The following is a 13,808-nucleotide window of genomic DNA, read 5'->3' on the forward strand; positions in this document are numbered from 1 at the left end:
AGGAATATACCTACATTTAAGAAAGGGTTTATATCTTCCAGATACGGGGTTTAAACGTAGGTGCAGTTTATTGGAGGAGAATTGATGGCGTACCTAAAGTTTCAACAATTTATAAGAATGTCAACTAACGAGCAGGTTTATGTGAGGTATAGTCCTGAGTCAAGCAACATTTTTGCTAGTAGTAATTATCTATCTAACTGTTGTCATTCGCATTTGTAGTTACAATATCTCACATATAGGCCTACATATTCTTAATATGGACAGTGAAATTATGAGAAGAGTGAGAAACGATTGGGGTGGTAAAGGCACTACTGGAAAATTTAAATTTCATCATATATGCGGTGAAAACATTCATATTAATAAACCCAGAAATGCTGCATACAGAGAAGCCGGTTTTTCACATGGATTATGCTTCAGGTAAGTATCGAATCAACGTACAGCTTGTGCCATATGTGTATTTAGTAATTGATTAGGATAATAAATATGGCTGCAATGCGGTTGGTTTCGAGTTGTATTTCTGATATGCATAGTCAAACGGTCGATAGAAAAATTCTGGTGTATCGATTATTGTCGCGGTTTAGAGATACCTAACACATGCTTAAGTCATATAGGATCTAACACAATTTGCCGCGCGATAGGCGAATTTGTTCTCTCACTCGTAGGGTGAGGATGGCCGCCTATCCAACTGCTGATCCCTGTCGAATAGATAGTTTTAATATTTCCTATAAATATAAATCCATACGAGAGAAAAATAGCACACAACTATATATAAATACATCAAGGCTTCAAACAGCATACAAGTGTAATATATTTTGCTTCAGAATCATTGTCGTTCAGGAGTTTAAGAACAATTTGATCATATACACTACAATTAACTCAGTGATATATAACTATTTTGTCCCAAATAATAAGATTAGACGCGCATAGTTAGAAAAAGATTTTGCCATCACACTAAATTCGAAGAATACAATCTATGTGCGAGAAAATTGGGTACTCCCGTAGTATGTGAACCAAGATGGCGGACACCTGAACGTAGTATGTGTACCATGTTTGGGTTAGGCCATAATTTCAGGTACAAATACTACGGGAGTCACTTGGCTAGTCCCCGAACTCGTAATAGAACTAAAATGAGAAAAATTGGAAAAAAAAATTATAGCCTAACACAGGGGTCGGCAACCTACGGCACGCGGGCCGGATCCGAACCGCAGAGTAATATAATCCGGTCCGACAAATGACAACAAATCGCAGATAAATTGATGCTAAGTACAAAGGGTTCAATGGCGCCGAAAATGTTTAAATGAAATTTTTTGAGATGCAATGCAATGAGGAAATGAATCTATATTCTATTCGAGAGATTCATCGTTCGGTTTTCAACTTTTTAAAATGATGTGCGACCCGCCAATGACTTGCAACCCTTAATTTTGGCCCACGAGCGACAAAAGGTTGCCGACCCCTGGGACCTAACCCTAACCTGGTACACATACTACGTTCCAGTGTCCGCCATCTTGGTTCACATACTACGGGAGTGCCGAAAATTGTATACATTGCCTGTTGTATCACGTGACCACTGGTCGATTACGGATGCCTCCTCTATCCAATCCGTGAATATACGTAAATTAAGAAAAAACTGGTCATATATTTCTATTTCGCACTGGGCCTATCTTGATATACATTTATTGAATTCTGAGCCCATTCATTTCAAATGGTGTATTTTAAATTTTTAGTCACTGCCCTCTTCTTCCTGGCCAATTATTTCTTATTGAAATATCAGACGCTCAAGATGGATGGTCCGGACACTTACGGATTGGAGTAACCCAGCATGATCCGTCAGAATTACACACAGTCCCTGAAATGGTAATTCCCGACATGACAACGGGAGGGTCCTCTACAGAAGAGAGACAAATCACAAAAGGTGGTCAAACCTGGGCAACGGCGGTTACTAAATTTCATAATAGAATCAGTGGACGACACAAAGAAATTGTAGGAGAGCCCTGTGACTCTGGTAATAAAGAAAGAATTAAAAATATCGCGTCATTTGCAAACCAACGAATCTCTGTAAAAAGTTTATATTTCTTGGCGCGTAAAGAGTTAACTTTTACATCATCGGGGAATCGATTTCCAGATTTTGGACAATCTGTTTTTATCGGAAGCAGGATTGGTGTTACGTTGGTTCCCGTTAACAGCGATACTGGAGCTGAACTTGCTAGCGATGAAGAAAGAATATGCATTTCGGAAAAGACAGATTATTCTTTATGCAACATGCACTTGATTATAAACGGTGAAGACCAGGGACCATGTGCTACTCTTATACCTCTCGATCGACCTCTTTATGTTGTTATTGATGTCTATAGTATCACAAAACAGGTCAAAATTGTAGACACTCCATATATTGGGACGCTTGCTGACTTAGCTAGAGATAAAATCAGGTCCCAAATAAAAAGTGGTCAGAGATGTGAACATTTGCCAATACCAACATCCATAAAGAAATTTTGTCAATATCAATAGCAGATAATACACGTTCCCATACCATCAGTAAATAATATTACCTATCACATGTTTCTAGTAATGCTTATAGCCGATAGAACAATTGGGCATGATATGTCAAATAGCCTCTGAAGTTAGATTAATCCAATCTTTCATGCGAATTTGTTATTCACAGATCTTTCTTCAGAGCAAGTTCCAACTGCTTGTTGGACACGTAGTGGACATAACGATCGTTTCAATATTATGTTGTTGTTGTTCTTGTTCTTTGACACGTTTTTAAAAAGTCGCTTTTCTCTTCGAATACTGGACCAATTGCTTTGAAATTTTCAGTGGTTAAAGATAAAAATTTCCTCCAGAAGGCTATTACTTTTTTTTTCGCTATGACGTCATCAAAATTATGTGACTCTACGTGTCCATATATTTGAGCATAGCTCTCTTGTTTTATTTTATATTCTAAATCTAAAACAAGAGAGCTATGCTCAAATATATAGACACGTAGCGCCACCCAGTGGGAATAATTTTGATGACGTCATAGCGAAAAAAAAAGTAATAGCCTTCTGGAGAAAAATTTTAACTTCAACCACTGAAAATTTCAAAGCAATTGGTCCAGTATTCGAAGAGAAAAGCGATTTCTTCAAAACGTGTCAAAGAACAAGGACACTAAGAACAACAACAACATAATATTGAAACGATCGCTATGTCCACTACGTGCCCAATAATGACTTCTGGTATGATCGTATTTCATGCAAACGTTTTGTTTCTTACTTTGTCAGTGAATTCTGTCAATGTGTTTCCATATCTCACAGTATTCATGATTTGATTTCTAATTATATCATTGTTATTCTGTTTTTTATATTAACGTATTTCATAGCTTTATCGAAGTCAGTTTTTATTTATCATAGAAACGTTTTTAAGTTATCTATTGCTTCTTTATCGTGAATTGATATTACTGCAAGTTTTTAAGTTATCCATCGCTTCTTTATCGTGAATTGATATTACTGCACAGTTTGGGTAATGTTTCCTAGGTTATGGTACATGCTGAAGTTACCAATTGAAGACATGCAAAATTTACTTTTGGAGTACCTGGTTAGAAACGTACAGTAAGAAATTCGATATGGAATGAAAGCCAATGTTGTCAATACTATGCATTTGAACCGTAACTTCAGGTAAAAATTCCCGATTGCCATATCCAATCAGCAATCTTGGGAGTACCACAAACAGCCAAATTAACAACATTCAGTGTTAGTCTTATTAGAACAATTATGATATATGTTGATTGCGACGTTTGTCGGTGAAACTTGGGCTTTAAATCGCTTTGCTATATTGATGCTGTTGCTGAGACGAAATACCGCATTAGTGGAACTTCTGGATCAGTGGTTTTATATTTGAATAAATGAATAAAAATGCGTATATAGTCTCTGGACACCTTGCTTTTCCCAAAATGTGATTTTTTTGAAAAAAATTCTGGATTTTCCGTTGGTCCATTCTTGCTAGCGAGTACTCAACAAATAAAGTATATTATGATGTCAGTACATTAGCATTAGCGGACTTATTAAAATAAAATTACTGCCCCCCAAATACTTGTTTCAGTAAAAATATGAAAATTAATGTTTTACTCTTTGCATATATTCGACAAATTGAAATTACACAGTAGATTAGCAACTACCAAAAACATTTAATATTTCAAAGTATTTAAGCAGGAACTACGTCACTACAGGGACTTCCCCTTTCCCAATAATTTTTCATTCACTACGCTCTACATGGCGTTTCCTTTACCCTAAACAGATGCTGGATCATAGCTATATTTGAAATATAAGATACAATTTTGGACAGGGCACAATTTACTCGATGACAATATTTGAACTAACGTTTATCATCACTGGCTTATACAGAAATAATGGAAAATAAAAATGAAATTCATGCATATAGTATTTCTGAATATAACGAAGGCGACGAGATGCCGTCTAAGAGTCTACCAACTAAAAATCTTTTGTTTATAATACTCTAATCGTGGTTCTAAAGTTGTGCTGAATATCTTTTATCTGGGTGCAGTCAAAATCAATGTTTGTGTTGATGCTGCGTCGATTTCCACGAGGTTTTATAACGACATCTTTGACGATGTATTTTTTTCCTGGTTGAATGGGTTGCCTGCAACAAAAAGTTAATATTACTGCTATGCACGTAAGAAATTTGCTCATAGCGCTTCCAAATACATAATTTTGGAAGGATTATGCATGAAACGATCAAATGGGATATGTTCGTCTTATGAGTTGCCCCGTCTTCACCTCGAATGCCTGAGCCTCTGTGCAAATAGCAATTAGGCTAGCGACACCATGCGGTAGATTTCAACAGTCACAATCACGCTTGCTGTCGCTGTTATCTGCGCATCTTGTGCGATTCATCACCTGATTAACTATTACCAAACCTGAATCAAATTGGCTGACAACCGGGTGAGAGGCCTCATGATATATATGTTCAAATTCCAATTTATAGGCGAAGAGTTTATCAGCCACCAATAATTAGTGCGAGCGTCACTTCATTGACAAAGATGTTTAACAGCTGTAAAATGCTAGTTAATAAATTCGTTTTTTTTAAGTGAAACATGTTACTTACTCCATAATAAACTTTCGATCGTTCTGTTCATTTCCTCCAAAAGTGACTTCAAATACACCATTAGTAAGAGTGATCGGGAACTTGTTTTCGAAAATGATGTCAAATTTTGTTTCCACGCCGAATGGGAAGACATCTGGAGCCTGGTACGAATAATAGAAAAACTTATAGTAATTGAATAGAAAGTTATCACTTGACTTCTTCTTTTAACAAATTTTAAAAATTATTTTGAATTGTACAAAAAGACAAATGTATTTCAAGGTTATTGTATTGATGTAAATAGCAAATATCACATAGTGTACATAAAGCTCGAGTAGATTACAATTTTGGCACTTAGTTTATACTAACTATAAACGTAAGTCCATTTCGGTCCCAAAACCGTAAAGAATTGTAATGTAATGGGGAAAATATGGAGTGATACGTGGATCAACAAAAAAGCTGGTAACTTTTCATCCCATATTTATGTGTTTTTATCTTGTTCAGATTTTACCGGTATTAGTACATACCAACAAATCTACTTCGGATAGCATCTGAATTTTTATGTTTGTTGCCATTGCAAATATGATGGTGAAAAGTTGAACATATAATGGAGAATTGGTAGAGTAATCGCTTGGACTGGCTTATGCTATTACATTCTGATTAAATTATAATATCCTCACCGTAGTTGTGATGCATTTCGGAATAACGACTTGGACATCCAATTCTTCTACTTTGGTGTTTCCGTCATTTGTATCTGTTGCAATGACTCGTATATTGATCACCTTATTATCAACAATGTTGTAGATGTAATCGGCTTGGTCAATTTCAAACGACACAATGATTTCTAAAACGAAAATTAATTGATAATTGCTATATCATGCCGGCTCGAGTATAGGTATACCAGCAAAATTACCTTTTCCGGTTTCAATCTCTACATTCTGCGATAATTTCTTCAGTAAAGCATGGATAGACCCAACATGGCGTTTTGTGCTTCCAGATATTTTAATACTCGCTGCATTCACGTTTGAATCTGAGATATTTTTGACCTAAAAATGAAGAATCGTGATCGTCGAAATGATAAATGACTGTACATTTATGCACAGATCAACACAAAAGAGTGAACTAGAATGGCCGTCGAAGGTTAGTGTAAAATATAAAAATATCATCATTCAGTTAAATACAGATTATTTCAAATACCATGATTTGAGCAACAACTTTTGATCCAACAAAAATGTTCTTCTCTTTCAATAAGATTTTAATTTCAAACTTGGGCTTCACCAAAGTTTCTGGGTTCTTGATAATAAAGCGTAAAGAATGGTCGCCTTTGCCGCGTCCGTAAGCCCGATTGAAGGCAATTCGCTCCTCCTGTGAACCTAGAAATTAGACAAATAAGTTATTCAAATTTATTTTTATTAAAATTTTGCAGAATTTAATGTTGTTTGAAGACAGTTTTAAATGAATTTTCTCCGACACTTGACCCCAGAGAAATTTATCCTTTCTATGCTTTACTATTGTAAAATTTTTGATATTTATCTTTACTATCTTCAAGGAAGTTATTGCTTACTGGTTTAAATGTTCACTAGTAATCATTATCAATAGTTAGATTCAAATTTAACCCTAGTCTATCGTTTCTCTTGGGATTTATTGGGACAATAAGGCTTCTGAGTTGCTTGATTTATACCTAAATTTCAAAATCACAACTAAGAATTGACGAATATCTAGCAAAATTACAAAAACGAGCTAATTTAAAAAAGAGTCTCAGAGCGGCTACTAAAATTTCAATTGCTACGTCACAGTTGCCGTATTACTCATTAGCCGATGTTACGGAAGTAAGCAATGAATTTATGCTCTGAAAAACAACCATCATGCATGGTGTCTAATTTTTTTTTTGCTCTTCTATTTTTGTATCAGTATGTTTATATAACTACATAATAATAAATACTCGTGTGATTTACACTTTGAAGAACGTAGAAGAAACTCACCTTCTGGGTATTTATATTGATCAGTAATATCTTCCATGGTATAAGTTCCGATGGCTTTTGTACTGATATTCTTCCCGACAGATCTTCTCAAAATTTCGGGCCCTGGTCGCACTTTGCCTCCACTGACAATCCAGTTGACTTTGTCAGCGTTCACCTAAAGGGAGTGAATAAACGAAAGTAATGAAAAGGCATAATTTCAGCTATAGATCTCCAAGATATCAATATAGTGCAGTCGTAACTGTACGATGGAGACAAATTCAGAGTAGACAGACGGCCGATCTATACAGATGAATATTACATTTTATCGACATTAGCAAATTTGATAAAATATACATGGAATTGGAAGAAAGTTCAGCAATAGCAAAATCATTGTCGGTAATTTAAATGCTAAGTGTGCCAAATTGAATAAGATGTAGATGCCAGCAAATGTCGGTTCAACGTGGATCAGAACAAGTAAATGTAGGCATCTCCAATGACAGAACATTGTGTTTTTAAGTATCGAGAATTTTATTTCATGTTCCCTACGATGAAATATATCATTAACAAACCTCTCCAAATATGAAGTTAGAATCGTATCCGATAAGAATATTGCCTTCTTTGATTGCCTTAACAGGTGCAGGACCGCATTGAAACAGTTCTCTTCTTGTGTTTCGCCCTGGATCAATAACATCTGATACTTCTTGAGGCGTAGAATCGACGACTTGCCAGCCATCATAACCTGAGTGAATATTTCATTTTTTACATTTATAACTGAAAAAAAAACATGAGTAAAATTTGGAAAAATGTTTCAGAGAGCAAAATGCATGCAAATTTGTTTCGTTTCGACAAAAGAAAAACCGCCTGTACTTATAAATATCATATAAGTATCATTTTTTTTTGCAAACCATTCTAAATAACGTATTGTATAATTACCAAACTCAAAAAGACTGCAATAATTGCTTTCCGTTGGTTCACTGTTCTCGGGTCTGATCAGCACGAAATCAGATAAATTGTTATTTATTAAACTTTATTATTCCTTACACACGTACATGTTATTATTTATTTGCAATACAGTGCTGTTTAATTAATCGTTGTCTTCTACGGTACAGAACAGGATCCGGTATTCAATTAAGTTAGGTCCAGGTCCAGCGTTGATTTAATGATATTGTGAAAATTACAACTGAATATTACAACGGTTAGCACGTTAGGCAAGTAAACGACATACAAGAAACATGTGTCGTCGCTTACGCTACTTACCGCAAAGCAAACGCTAAACAACAGCCATTGTTACGATATGAATCCGTGCGCACATAAAAATAAATTAATAAACATATTTTGTTTTTATGAATTGAAAAGTGGGGTCGTTTGAGAGAAAAAAATTGTTTGCGGGTCGCAGTTTGCAGACCACTCCTTTAGAGTATCCGGGCCTATGTTTCACCTTCTGGTAAATCAGGGCGTCTGAAAAATCCTTCATTCCAAACATGAAAGTTCCAGATTGAGTCGCTAGTTTCCTCAAGCTTATCTCCTGTGTCTTCATCGTAGTACATGTCCACTGTCACATTTGCATTTGTATCATGGGCAGAAGCAAAGTTACTGATAGTTCTTGCAGGAATGCCAACAGCACGAAGAGCTAAAATATTAAAGTTTTTTTATTTATTCAAGTACAAGTATGTTTTTCTCATTTGTTCCCATTAGGTTATATATAAATAATGACCTGTAGTTAAGACTCCAGCAAAAACCCAGCATTGCCCGTATTTTACTGGTTGCATGTTTTCATCGGCCCACTTTTTCAATATTTTTCCACTGTCATTCCAATACCCAGGACTTTTTCCATCTTCATATTTTCCGTTCCATTTGCCCCATAGGACGCCTTTGTCATCGTTGCAATTGACCTATAATTGAAGTCGCAGAATTTTAAACAGACCAACAGTACTTAACAGTTAACTTTAAATATACGGGGAAAGTTGTAAAAAAGTAGATAATACAAAACGAACACCGAACCCCCAATGATTTTTTTAAATGCTTCCAATCACCTTTTGTTTTAATTTACCGTTCGCCAAATTCGATCAACATACCATTGAACTCAAGACTCTCGAAACGTAGACAGGGTCGTTGTACTTCTTCCAAGTTTTCACTGGTTGTGCAAGATGGCGAGAGTCATTAACGATCATTTTGAGAACGTTATCCAATACCCCAGCATCGAATTGAGCGTAATCCCAAGATTTCAAACTAATACTCCAATAGCTTCCACGAGCAATGTTTCCTGTGTCGTTCATCACGTATTCTTGACGCTGTCGTTCATCCTCCATGTAAACGGTGTCATCTAAATATGATTTAACATTTCGAACATAGTTTGTATACATAGACGAAAAGCTTGGGGCGAAAGAGAACCACCCTGTGGAAAACATAGCGATTTTGTCCAGTATTTTTTACATCGTCGGTGCGTAGTGGACAATCGAAACATTGGAAATTCATACATTGTATGCATTTAGTGAATATATTGACATATGTTCGGAATTGCTTATAAAAAGCATTTGATTTTGAAAAAAAATTGTGACAAATACCTGAAACAAACGGATTGAACATGACAATAATGCTGTTGTCGTTATGTGTGATTTTCTTGCGACCTCCACTTGTACCACTCACAACCTCCAAGGATACCTGTAATATAGGAATCGATGTTGTTCATATAAACTTGTGATGAATATCTGTATGTTGACTAATACAGTGCAATTCTATAGGGTCGTCCGACTTGCCTTAACGAGGCTGTTTCCGTCAACAGGAATTTTTAGTGAGCGCACGTTAAAATAAAACAACAGAAAACTTTGTCGCTTCAATGTGTAAAATCTGCAGTAAATAGAGTGCACTTCTGTATTTGTACTTCAGACTTTACTCACGTTAGCACTAACGTTCGTTTACTTCGTTAATTTGATAGAAAATCAAGATACTGTATGTAAATCAAATGGAATCAGGCGACAGTAGGCTAATAGGTAGATCTCTCATTCTAATATTTAAGCAATGGAATGGAATGGACTTACAGAATACTTGGCAATGATTGCATTAACCGGAATGTTGATTCTCACGGACAATTTCTTTGTATTTTGTCCTAGCATGTAACAGTGCCAAGTGTTCTTGTCTCCTGGCTTGTTTAGCACAGGGCAGACGAATTTCGTACCCGATGCTTCAGATGGTTTTGGTCCTGAAAATCACAAAAAAAAATCGATTTTATCGGTTTATATTACTACGGAATTGTCATTATAAGTTTTGCTAAGTAACACGTAAAATGAAGGTAATGTAATCATTACGGTAGCTTCCTCAAAGTATCTCTTTGAATGTATTTGAAATTATCAATACCGTCACAAATAGACTCACTCAGAAGTAAAAAAGACTTATATCTGAGAAAATCAAGGCAGCGCACTAACATGCTAAAACTATAAACTATATGGTGGTAAAGTACTTGCCAATTAATGAAGATTGCCGGGAGACTTGACAAAGTTTGAAACAATACAACCTCGATAAAAGCTATGAGATTAAATATTGACCTAAACGAATATTCATTTGCATTCCTCCAGAAATTTATAAGTTTCACATGAAATACCTTTTGAATTAGATATACCCTGAAATTTTTTACTTACCAACACCAAAATTAAGGGTTAAGTCATCTCTTTCCGATTCGAATCCACGATTTCCAAAAATGATTTCAAGGTCAAAGGTTGCTGATCTTCTCAAAATCAATGAATTATTTTCGAACAAAGAAGTATGATGTTCCACTTCGTTCTTTTCTTTGAGAAAATCGATTCGACGAACCTGAAGATTCTCGGCTAAAGAAGAAGAAGTAGATGTTGATCGGGCAGTGGAACGGCCTCCAGGTAAAGATGACCAAGATCTAGAACTTGTTTCTGACGAAGCAAAAGGAGCCGAGAAAAGCCTTCTAAACATTGATTCCATATTTCGTTCGCGTGTGATTTGTAGCGTTGCATACGGCAGAGAACAGTATTATCCTAGTTTTTATTCCGTTTAACAATAAAAATTAGAGAAAATATAAATTACTGAGTATGACCGACATCATTCCTAACAGTAACTCTTTTTGAATGTCGATTGTTGTATATTTATAATAAATAGAACACCTTTAATCGGAGTGGAAATGTACAACTCTATTATCAAAATTAAAACATATATATATACGATAATTCTCAATTGTACCATATGCACTCAAGTTTTAAAAACTCAATTCTTCTACTCGTTATTAAACAAAATAAACAATTCTTTTTCGTTATTTGCCTCCTCTTTTCATCTTGCAATCCTATTGCATACCATCCCAGTTACTGATTTGTTTATGTTTATCGTTTACATTATTCACTGATCACGTAAAATAGTGAATAATGGCAATGAGTATTTCCTATTGAATGAAATGTAGTTCTCAACTCTTGCATTCGCGAAAATATGATGTCTGTTGACCATTCAGATGTTTCACACCCTACGCATGTCGCCAACAATTATCACTACACAACAAAACTCTCTATATTCTCTATATTCGACTATAGTCCTATTATCACTTTCGATGTGCAGACATGTTGTCTGTTATACATACTGTCTTGAGGTTTTTTGAGAACATAACTTCAACGCAAAGTCATGTGAAACATATCAAAAGGGCCCAATACTTTTAAAATGATTCTATTGTATGTTAATATTGTACGTTAAATTGATGACGTATGCGATTGGCGTATATGACATATTTGAATTCTAGGATTCAAGTCACAATTCTATCACATCCCAGTGGCAGTGAGTAATAAATTCATTAGGCAAGGGAATCGGGTTTTTAAGTCTTTACAAAAACATAGCAGTTTTCTACGTGTAAAGAGCTGATTGTCTCCCACTCCGTTAAGTGATGGATGTGTTCAAAACTAATGGAGATCTATCCTAACAGCCTGTGTCACACAAGTATTACTCATATTTTTATTCTCCACAAATTTCGTCTGATTACAATTATCCATCCACAAGTTATGCAGAACTTATAGATTGAGGTTTTTTTGTCACCTTAAAGAAAAGCACATTCTTCCACAACCAATAGCAAATGAGATTTTGTAACTAGAATACCTGGTGATCTTTCCCTGATTCCAATCAACCATCTTTCAACATCTTCCTCCCAAAAATGATCTACGATGTATTTTTCAATAAAATCACGATTTGAATTATAATATTGAATCACGACATTTGGATTGTTGTTCATCAATCGCAGCAATTCATCAGGATCTACTGTTCTATCCGGAGTCGCTTCCACTATCGGTGCTGGAGTGGGAACTGTGGTAAAATGAGGAAACAGGTTTAGTCTACAATGCAAAGAATAATAACTGCAATTGATTCGAGTATATTGTGGAAATATATTTTGAGAATTTGAACACCCGCATATGGGTTGTAACCCAATCTGGGTCTCAAAAATCTCGTCACCCTTGTCATATTGTCTCCCTTTTTAGCACACTTGTTTCCACTTTCTACACTTGCCCACAAATGCGCCAGTTGTCCCACTTGTCTCATAAAATAATTCAAATTGTGAAAAGCGAGTTTGGGCGAAGAATTAATGATCAAATTAAGTTGGTTGAGAGTAAATGTGGGTGGTGGCCCAATATCCATCTACTACCGCCTATGCGAAGGAAATGACAAAGATATTTATTTTTGGCGAAGTGAAAGCACTCGATTACTCAATTTTTGACGCTCCGGGTTAATCAAAATATTAAATAGGACTCAGTAGCTCGTATCAGCTATTTTTTTTTTAGATAATCTGAGGTGGTATAAAAATGATAGCGATTTCTACAAATTAATCCTTGTACTCAGTGTCATGTGGTAAATTCAAAACTAGCGTAACTAAATACAAATATATTCAAATATATAACAACAAAATTGATAAAATTAGTAACCGTAATAAAATTATAATCATTAGTTAAAACCAAAATCGGTTGACCGATTAAAATGCTAACCGTTACCGGGTATGAATAAGTCTTTTCATTCTATAATTCATTTATTTTAAAAACCGAAAATACAGTTATATAGTGGATATAATTCAACCAAGTACGGGTTGTGAAACCTCACACCCATTTTCATACATGACTCATGTATGTACTAGCTTGATCTCATGCACGTAGAAAACAAAATTGCGCAAAACTATGAAATCATGAAAACAGATTAAATATCAATGCGTAGGATATCACGCGATGAACAGTTCCTGTTTTGCGCTGAGAAAACGTTACTTCAGTCACGTTGTGGGGAAATTCCATTCCTAAGCTGAAACTAAGACATCATGGAAGATAATGAGAATTAACTCATTATATATTGAATTCGTTCGAATCTTTGAATCACGTTCTTTTTACTTTGTATCAAGAAATATGTTGTCGATATGATTAAAAATTGATTTTTACACTTTGCACTCAATAAATGCTGTGGTTCTATTAACATAAACTGCTGACCAGTTAGATACGGATTTCGGTGACGATTTTAGTTATCCCTATATTATTATAGCACATACGAACCTGTTTTTCTAATGTGCGACTAAAATAAAATAATTAAAATTGACACCCGGTCATAGAACTCTCTTTTCCGAACAGCAATTAGTTCTTTCGAATTATTATATAGAAATATAGGCTTTACTTAATAAAACAATTTACCTTCTGGTCTTTCAGGTCTGCTTTCCGCTGATCCCATATTCTTATGCAATCTTTAGTAATGAATTAATTAGAAACAAATTTTTATTTTTTAATGCTATGAACAAAAATATAGAAA

General features: G+C 35.2%; 2 protein-coding genes across 2 annotated transcripts; one reads left to right on the forward strand and one right to left on the reverse strand.

Moving 5' to 3' along the window:
- Positions 1–106: 106 nt before the first annotated feature.
- On the forward strand, positions 107–2,838 carry LOC120332734 (neuralized-like protein 2). Its single transcript, XM_039400049.2, has 2 exons — positions 107–417; positions 1,725–2,838. The coding sequence occupies exons 1-2, from the start codon at positions 257–259 to the stop codon at positions 2,503–2,505; spliced, it is 942 nt and encodes a 313-aa protein (XP_039255983.2). The 5' UTR covers positions 107–256; the 3' UTR covers positions 2,506–2,838.
- Positions 2,839–4,088: 1,250 nt separating this feature from the next.
- Positions 4,089–13,808, reverse strand: LOC120332733 (protein-glutamine gamma-glutamyltransferase E-like). The gene is made up of 15 exons (XM_039400048.2): positions 13,694–13,808; positions 12,132–12,335; positions 10,670–10,855; positions 10,073–10,233; positions 9,599–9,695; positions 9,110–9,357; positions 8,749–8,926; positions 8,473–8,664; positions 7,604–7,773; positions 7,056–7,209; positions 6,271–6,446; positions 5,987–6,119; positions 5,754–5,917; positions 5,098–5,237; positions 4,089–4,632 (listed from the first exon to the last, which is right to left on the reverse strand). The coding sequence occupies exons 1-15, from the start codon at positions 13,728–13,730 to the stop codon at positions 4,479–4,481; spliced, it is 2,394 nt and encodes a 797-aa protein (XP_039255982.2). The 5' UTR covers positions 13,731–13,808; the 3' UTR covers positions 4,089–4,478.

Source organism: Styela clava, chromosome 13, assembly GCF_964204865.1.
Source record: "Styela clava chromosome 13, kaStyClav1.hap1.2, whole genome shotgun sequence".
NCBI lineage: Eukaryota > Metazoa > Chordata > Ascidiacea > Stolidobranchia > Styelidae > Styela > Styela clava.